Source organism: Octopus bimaculoides, chromosome 2, assembly GCF_001194135.2.
Source record: "Octopus bimaculoides isolate UCB-OBI-ISO-001 chromosome 2, ASM119413v2, whole genome shotgun sequence".
Classification (NCBI taxonomy): Eukaryota; Metazoa; Mollusca; class Cephalopoda; order Octopoda; family Octopodidae; genus Octopus; species Octopus bimaculoides.
This window is the reverse complement of record NC_068982.1, coordinates 104,009,548-104,019,381: the sequence shown is the minus strand read 5'-3', so window position 1 is coordinate 104,019,381 and position 9,834 is coordinate 104,009,548. Positions and strand designations below refer to the sequence as shown.

At 36.8% G+C, this 9,834-nt stretch overlaps 1 protein-coding gene across 1 annotated transcript in view; it reads left to right on the top strand.

Annotated features, from left to right (window-relative positions):
- The window catches only part of LOC106884052 (uncharacterized protein DDB_G0283697), a 53,715-nt gene that overhangs the window by 5,127 nt on the left and 38,754 nt on the right, over nucleotides 1-9,834 (top strand). The window contains exons 3-4 of the mRNA XM_052965867.1: nucleotides 651-768; nucleotides 5,801-5,892. Coding sequence (XP_052821827.1) covers nucleotides 652-768; nucleotides 5,801-5,892 — 209 coding nt within the window. The 5' untranslated portion in view covers nucleotide 651. The remainder of the gene's footprint in view (nucleotides 1-650; nucleotides 769-5,800; nucleotides 5,893-9,834) is intronic.

The following is a 9,834-nucleotide window of genomic DNA, read 5'->3' as shown; positions in this document are numbered from 1 at the left end:
ATATGTAAAGCAATTTCGAGGATAAAGATACCTCTTAAAAGGGATGCTAATATCCAAGCTTCCCTGGTTTAGTTTTATATATCAACAAAATTTTAGCATTTAGAGTGAAGAATTTGACAAAATAAATAATTACTAGAGGCATGACAGTTGAAAAAAAATTAAGAGGAGAACAATTGTTGATAAAGAGAAAGTAGTTCATGAGCATGTTGCTCTTAACAGTAAAGGGTAAGGCAACCTGGGTTGAGTTTGGCAAAGGTTTTAATTTAAAAATGAGAATAGGGAAGAATTGTTATTGTAAACAAATAATTGGAGCTAGTTGGTGGTAATTTACCAGTTTAAATGCTTGTAATTTTCCACCTGCTCATACTAAGTATGAACAACAATTAAATTAAGATATTATAATCACCAATTTGATACAATAAAGATATTAAAAGCCTAGTAAAAGCTATATTGTTTGTTAGCAAGCAAGATACAGGTATAAGATTCGAGTTCACTGAGTTAATTAGCCTGTTTCTGCTTTCAATTTAATATCAGCTTATATTACATTTATTATCAAATACCAGTTGGGTGTTTTTGATTTTCAGTACTTTAGAATAAAGGCATGAGGAAGAATTTAGTTAATTAATTTATCTTCATTTTCCATATTTTAGTATGATGACTACCAAGGAAGAATTTAAGAAGTCTATTATTACAAGGAAGCATTCTGTATCCTCATTTGATGATTTTCAAGTCAAAACTATATCTGAATACTTACTTGCAATAAAAGCGGTAATTAATTTGTTTCTTTACTTCACAATTAGTTTTGATCTACACCCTTCAAAATATTTACTTTGAAAAACCTTTATGTTGTAACATGCTTTCTTTTGATGATGATGATGATGATGATGATGATGATGATTATGATGACGACAATGATGGTGATGGCAACAATGACGACAGGGATGACAATGGTAATAGTAGTGGTGGTGACACAATTAGTTACTGACAAAAGCCAAATTGATAGATAAATACCTACCATGCATTTATGTAAATATAAATATAGACATTTCGCATTTTGTTAATGTGTTCCAAATAACATTTCACAGACTTAAGATATAAAACATCACAATGAAAATCAGTGTTGGTTATAATTTCAATAGAATATCTGTAGAGATAACCTTAACAAGTAATGTAAAGTGCACTGCTAATGTAGTATTGACTTATAAAAACATTTAACATATTTTATAGTATATTATGGTGGAGGTGCAATGGCCCAGTGGTTAGGGCAGCGGACTCGCGGTCATAGGATCGCAGTTTCGATTCTCAGACCGGGCGTTGTGAGTGTTTATTGAGCGAAAACACCTAAAAGCTCCACAAGGCTCTGGCAGTGGATGGTGGCGAACCCTGCTGTACTCTTTCACCACAACTTTCTCTCACTCTTCCTGTTTCTGTTGTGCTTGTAATTCAAAGGGTCAGCCTTGTCACACTGTCACGCTGAATATCCCCGAGAACTACGTTAAGGGTACACGTGTCTGTGGAGTGCTCAGCCACTTGCACATTAATTTCACGAGCAGGCTGTTCCATTGATCGGATCAACTGGAACCCTCGATGTCGTAAGCGACGGAGTGCCAACAACAACAACAGTATATTATGGTTGTGTAACAAAATACTGCATACCAACATGTCATTAAGAGTTTTAATTTAACTATTCAAGAAGCTAACATTTCTCACAAAGTATCTATATTTAATGAGATACACCAAATAATCCTTCTACTCTAGGCACAAGGCCCAAAATTTTTAGAGAGAGAGTCAATGAATTAGATCGATCCCAGTACGAAACTGGTATTTAATTTATTGACTCCGAAAGGATGAAAGGCAAAGGCGACCTTGGTGGAATTTGAACTTGCCACTTCAGATACACCAAATAATGTATTAATTCTGATGCTGTTGAAGAAGAGGTCATGCCTTGCAGGTTATGGATATACATTCTTACCTGAAATAAAGTATGTATATCGTATGAATGAAAAGTTAGTATTAAGGAAGCTATCTAACCTGATAAAATAGGTCATTGTGCCTATATAAACAACTATTAGGTTGTGTATAATTATTGCAACTTTTTTCAATAAATTTTATTGAACAAAAACATCATTAAATGATTATTCCGGAGCATATTCACCACCTACTTCAATTACTGCTTCCCATTTGCTTGGCAGCCAGTTGGAATAATCATTTAAAGATATTTTTTGTTAAATTTTGTTATTGTTTTTGTTGAATAAAATTTCTTGAAAAAAAAACCCACAATAATTATGCACCAACCTAATAGTCATTGATTGGCTGAAGTTTCCCAAATATGACGACTTTGATATGGAGTAGCTTCTGAAGTGCAAGGTTTTGTCAAAAACATTAAGAGTAAACCATGTTCTACGTGACGCATTCAACCAGTGTCTGAGGTTCCAAACTGTTTAGTTAAAAAAAATTAATTTAAATATCTTGGCTCTTGTGCAGGTGACACGTAAAATACATCATTTTGAGCGTGGCCTTTACCAGTAAGACATCTGAGCGAGATCATTGCCAGTGCCGATGGACTGGCTCTTGTGCAGGTGGCACATAAAACAGTAATGAGTACTGTTTGATGGTACACACTATACTTTCACAATTCTCTGCTGGAAGTTGTTCTCTGGCACTGAAACATTTTACAACTATCACAGGTATGATAATTAAGGAATTATGAGACATGAGTTACAGTAGAATTGTGTTGGGAACATAAATTGCCATGTTGTGCAATATATAGCCTAAAAACAACTGCTACATAACTTATGGAATACACTATCTCTGCCTGGGTCCTTTATCTCTTTTCCAAAAACTATGATAAATTATAAAATTTCAAAGCAAAAAGTATATAAAATTAAACGCCATTTGAATGTATGAGTGAGGGTGAGGTGGGGGCATTTTATATACAGTCTGCTCTAATGAATACATAAAAGATGTGGAATCTCTGGCAGACTGACAGGAAACTAGAACTTTAGATGCATCAAATATGCAGAGCTATTTAGCAGCAGAATTGCCCTTGAAACGAAGTACATAGACTAATTAAATGGCTCGTTAGAGATAGTAAATAGTTTCTGTTACCTTGGTGATCAAATTAGTATTGAAGCTTGAGTAAGAAAGAGTTGGGAAACGTTCAAAAAAAGTTAGGAGAGTTAGGAATAAAATCTGTTTGTTAACAGGTTTTTCTATTCAAAAGCAGACTGTATAAATCTTGTGTAAGTAGTATATATATATATATATATATATATATATATATATAAAATCTTAAATGTACAAAGAGTATGATATAGTATGAATAATGAAACATGGTCACTTGATTGTAGAGCTCCAGAGGCTGGAGAAAAATTAACTAAATATGAACTGTTGAATTGTACTGTTAATTTGTATGAAAGGCAGAGCACCTCAGAAAATTTGTAAAGTAAAATAAGTTTGTATGCTGAAAGCTAAACATAGATGTTTGGATAGTGGACAAAAGGGTAGATGAGGTATCTGATATTTAATCTTTATCTTAAAGTAAAGAAATTTTTCAACTGAAAACGTAGAAAAACTTTTTTCTCTTATAAAGTACAGGTGTGGCTATGAGGGTAAGAAGCTTACTTCCAAGTCATGTGGTTTAAACTTCACTGCCCTTCTCTGACAAAACTCAGCATGTCAAAAAACAAGAAACTGAGATACTTGCGAAAGATTGAAAAAAAATTATCCCAATTTTTTCACCTTACTGTGTATCATAGGTTGTACAATGACAAGTTGAACATTTTTTGTGATCATGTATGAGACATGTTCCAAGGAATTCAAACACTCACTCTCCAACAAAACACAGTAGGCTGACTCACTGTGTTTTATCAGAGGATAGCAGTTCACTCCCAATTTGTAGCACCTTAGGCAAGTGTCTTCTACTACATTCCAGGACAGACCAAAACCTTGTGAGTTGATTTGGTATATAGAAACTGAAAGAAGACTTTTTATATATGCGTGTGTTTTATATATATATATATGTGTGTGTGTTTATGTGTGTTATATATATATATATATGTGTGTGTGTGTGTGTCTTTGTGCATGTATGTTTGCCTCTCCTTGTCTTGACATCACATAATAGTTATAAACGAGTGCCACTGTCCTTCATTTCCAAGATTCTGTAAAAGCTTGCTTGACCACTGAGAAATTATTACCTTACTTGGAAAGAGGCGACAGAAAAGACATATAGCCATAGGAATTCTGCTTCAATAAACTCCATCTGACCCATGCAAGCATGGAAAAGTGGACATTAACATCATCATCATCATTTAACGTTTGTTGTCCATGCTGGCATGGGTTAGATGGTTTGACCAGGGCTAACCAGTATGATTTGGCAAGGTTCCCATCGCTGGATGCCCTTCCTAACACCAGCCACTCTGAGAGTGTAATGGGTGCTTTTATGTCCCACCAGCACAGGTGCCAATTGTGTGACACCAGTATCTGTCATGACTACAATTTCACTTGGCTTGATGGGTCTTCTACTCAAGCATGGCAGGTTGCTGAAGGTCTCAGTCATTTGTTACTGCTTCCATGAGGCCCTATGCTTGAAAGGCACTTTTTACATGCTACTGGCACAGGTGCTAGTTACACGACACCAGCACAGGTGCTAGTTATGTGACACAGCATTGGCCCAATGCTCTAAAGGTGCATTTTATATGCCACCAGTATGGGTGCCAGTTATGTGGCATTGGCATTGGCATCAGTCACAACTACGATTTCACTTGGCTTGACAGGTCTTCTCAAGCACAGCATATTGCTAAAGGTCTACGTATGTGTGTCCTTGTCTCGTCATCATGTGATGGTTGAAAATGAGTGTTGCTCATTTACAATTTTACATGAAAAACATGCTTTACCATGGGTAAATATAATCTTGCTGGAGACAAGTGAGGATTGGCAACAGGAAGAGCATCCAACTGTAGAAAATCTTTCTTAGCAAATTCCATCAGGCCCATGCAAGCATGGAAAAGTAGATATTAAAATGGTGATGATGTTAATGAAGAATCAGTCCCAAAACAACAGATTCCTCTTTTCTTCTTTAGCAAACTTTACCAAAACTCATGAATTTCTCCATCAGTTTCATACATGTCATATGTTGAGGTGATTTCTAACATCATATAAAAGGTCTTGCCCAAAATGCCAGTAATCTCTTCTCACAGTGTACACACACACACACACACACAAACGTGCACGCACGCACACATACACATGTGCACACACACACATGTTCATACACACATGCACACACACGTGAGCACATGCACACATGAGCACATGCATACATGCACACAACACACACACACACTTTATATTAATTTTATTTACTATGCTGAATTACTATGTGTAGTCTATTTTATTATTTTCTAGCTTACTCTTCTCTTCCGCATATATACATAATAACTGCAATTTGATTTTAAGTAATGTCATTGCTTGATTGTTCTCTTAGACATGAGCAGCACAGATATGTATCTTTTCAGTCCAGCTAAAACCTAAACACTTTTGCACATATATGGCAATGATTGACACCTCTTGCAACAAGTGTTCAGACAGCTTACCATCCAAGCAAACACATGCCTTCATTCCATCATGGAATTTTTCATTGGTTGTTTTACCTTTCTTGGCTATGGCCAGCTATAGTATGCAAGACATAACAGAGATGTTAAAAAATCAAGCTTTCTATTCTTTTCCATCTTTCTTCACTCAGATTTTTAACACTTCTCACAACTTGTCTTGCTTTTTCTCTAACTTATGATTTTTTTAGACGGTGAATGACTTGAGGGAAGAAATAGTGAATGAGAAGCGCAGCACTGAATCATTTGTCATAGACTCTATTAATACACAGGTGCAAATATTGTAAGTATAAGCAACAATGATTTTGCTGTGATTAAGTTTTTCACACCCACATGTACACATGTATGTATGTATGAATGTATGTATATATGTATGTATATCCAATATACATAAATTACAGTATGTGTGTGTATATTGACTAATACATACATTTCCATAATTCTCAACCGATTTTCACCAAACTTTACACACACATTACTTATATTCCAAGGATGATCATGCACTATAACATTTTGCCCAGAGCTTCTGTGTAAATGGACAAAGTGGGAAAAACGGTGGTTTACACAGGTTTTTCTCTAATTCATTGTATGTGCATAGTTTTTTTTTTTTGTATGTAGGGTCTTTCGTACTTTTTTAATCTATATGGTCATATATTGGCATTAGAGAATATTGTTTTAGTGGTTTTCACATTTTTTTTATTTATTATTTATTTATATGTTGAAATTGTGCATTATTACTTGGTTAGAGAATATTATAAAGGTGAAAGGATTTTGTCTATTTATTTATTTCGACTGTCCACCTGTGACAGTGATTAAATTGACTAGGAACAAAGTACATGATGAATATCCAATACCAAACAATCTTAATCTCCATATTTGAACTGCATTAAACTTTAGCAAGCTTACCTTTATCTATTCTGAGTTACTTGAAAGGTGATGCTCCCTTCCCCGTCTTCTATTTGTTGATACTTTTGCTTACCTACCAATGCATTGTTTCACTTTAAGGATGCTTATTTACCCATCCATTATGATATTTTGAACACAACATCTTTTCACTGTGAACTGCTAAAGACTCAAAGCTGTATTCATGAACTGAAATCAAACTCTTCATGTTTTCATTTTTCATTAACTGAAGTCAATTTCAGAGTGGTCGTACACTGTAAGCATGTAGTAAATACATTTCTTTAACTGTGCTTTTTCAAGTAGGTATTATACTGCCATCTTTGAATGTACCAATCATTCTTCTCTCCAAAAAAATAGCTCCCTTTGCTGTTGAATAAAATAAACTTCCCCAGTATGAGGGGAAGTTTCAACATCTTCCTTCAATTTCTTTACACTATTTATGTGGCTATTTCTGACAAGAAATTTCACTTTCATATAAAACAACTATATTTTGTAGTCATTATCCATAATCTATTCCCAAAACACTTCAGTAGCTCTACTTTGCATCACTTGCAAACTTATATGTTCCATGATCATTAAAGTGCAATGACCTCCACAATAACCAGCCTTCAGTTTGGTTTTCTGTTCTTAGGTTAATCGGTAACCTAGATTGCCATGCTACTCATAAACCTTCTTGGTAGTTCATTTATTTGGTGAAAAAAAATACCACCAAAGCAACTTAAACCGTCCAAAGGATGGGTGCATTTGCTAGTATGTATATATGTGTGTATGTATATATTCATCATCATCATAAACATCATCATTTAACATTTGTTTTCCATGCTGGCATGGGCTGGATGGTTTGATGGGAGCTGGCAAGCCAGAGAGCCAGGCTCCAATTGTCTGTTTTGACATGGTTTCTATGGCTGGATGCCCTTCCTAATGCCAACCGCTTTACAAAGTGTACTGGGTGCTTTTCATGTGGCACCAGCACAGATGCTTTTTACGTGACACCAGCACCAGCAGGGTCACCAAGTAGTTTCCAAGACAATGACCTCTCAGCTGAAAGACAGAGTGGAGCTGAGAGAAATGGTTGTGTGTCAGGCAAAAGATTAGAGTATGATAAAGAGACAGAGATAGCCATCATGCTATAGGGGAAGATATTTGGCTGTTTCAGTAGAGCAAGGAAGGAGAGGAAGGTGGGACAGAGTTAGAGAGAAAGATAGAGAGGCATTCAGAGTGAGAGAGAGAGAGATACCTTACCAACAGGGAACAATGGGGTGGGGAGTATAAATAGTAGAGGAAATAGGATATGTTCCATAAGGTGTGTGAGGGAATGTGTTCTGAAATAGTAAGTGGTGGCTGGAGGAACTGAAGTGGTTAAGAGATGGGATATAGTAGATATATGAAACCATAGAGAGTGTGCAAATAAGCATGTAAAAGAGAGTAGAATGGCCTGCAGCAGGTGGTGGGAGTGGTGGGAAGATGGGTTGTAGGGGAGTTTTGACAGAGGACTGATTGTGTATGAATGTGTGTGCATGTGTTTGTTCGTGTGTGTGTGTGTGTGTGTGTGCATGAGGGGAAGTGGGAGCATGGCAATAAAAGACATTCTTATATATATATATAGATGGCCATGATTTTACTTAGCTTGATATGTCTTCTCAAGCACAGCAAATCATCAGAAGTCTTGGTCCCTTATTATCTCCTCTGTCAGGCTCACAATCTGTAGCTCATTTCCCACTACTTTATCCCAGGTCTTCCTGGGTCTACCCTTTCCACAAGTTGCTTCCACAGTTCGAGATCAGTACTTGTTTATGCAGTTGTTCTAATCCATATGCATTACATGACCGTACCAGTGCAGTCTTATTTCTTACACACTACATCTGATGCCTTTTATACCCAATTTTTTTCTTAAATCATTTACACTGTTGTAGATCCACACTGACATTACCCATCCAGTAGAGAAAGCAGGCTTCATTTCTTTCATTTCTTTCAAGCTTTTCTGTAGTCACAGCCCATGTTTCACTGCTACATAGCATTACTGTTTGTATGCAGGCATCATACAATCTGGAAAAGATGCCCTTTGTTATCAACAAAGGTAGAAGCTCTCTGAACTTTTCCCAGTCCATTCTTATTCAAGCAACTACAGATTAAGAGTATCTTCTTCCACTGCTAACTTGCTCCCCTAGGTAATGGAAGCTATCAATTACTTCTAAGGATCACCTTGGACATTTAAAGTCTATTTTTTGTACATTCTTAATGTTTATTGTACCTGCACATCTACCACACACAAAGACTGCTTTCTCTGTTAACCTTCTTATGACATCGCTGCATCTCTTATGTGTCCATAGCTTGCATTAGGTACACCAACATCTTTTCTATATTTCAAGCAGGGCCATCTCTCTGAATGGTTAGTGATTTGTCTGTTTTCTGATCCTTGGTGAGCTTGTATCTCTACACTAAATTCATTGCTATACTCATTGCTGACTTTTGCCTTACAGACAGCATCCCTGTACATAGCCTGGGCAGCTCTCACTAACCACTTATCTATCCTTAGTTTCTGTATTGACTACCAGATGAGAGAGCAAGGGAGCTGATAAAGGCTTTCTCCATGTAGACAAATGACAAATACAGAGGTTTAATTTTGGCTAAATACTTCTCCTGCAGCTACCTTACCAGAAAGATAGTATCAGTAATGCTTCTCCCTGGCACAAAACCAAACTGCATCTGTTAACTCTCTTCCTAATTAGTTGAGCTATGACCATCTCTGTAACTTTCATGACCAGGTCCAACAATTTGATACCTCTATAATTATTTCTTGACTGTAATGCTGCTACACCAGTTGTTGGGTATAACTCCCTCGTGGACAACCTAATTAACTATACTGGTGATGAGGTTATATGCCACACTGTCAAGTATTTTAAGTATCTCAGCAGTGATTCCTGATAGGCAAAACCCTAATTCAATGATGAAGACATGTGGAAGGTAAGCTTTGTGGACACCTGCTGCAAGAGGTGCCCATCATTGCCACATCTAGGAATTGAAAAGCCTCATCCATGCTGCTCATGTTTAAGAGAACAGTCAAATGATGGCATTGCTCATAATCTTGTTGCATCCATTGTCGTCGTCGTTGTTGTTTAACGTCCGCTTTCCATGCTAGCATCGGTTGGACGGTTTGACTGAGGGCTGGCAAGATAGAAGACTGCACCAGGCTCCAATCTGATCTGACAATGTTTCTACAGCTGGATGCCCTTCCTAATGCCAACCACTCTGAGAGTGTCGTGGGTGCTTTTTATGTGCCACTGGCACGGGGGCCAGTCAGGCGGTACTGGCATTGGCCACA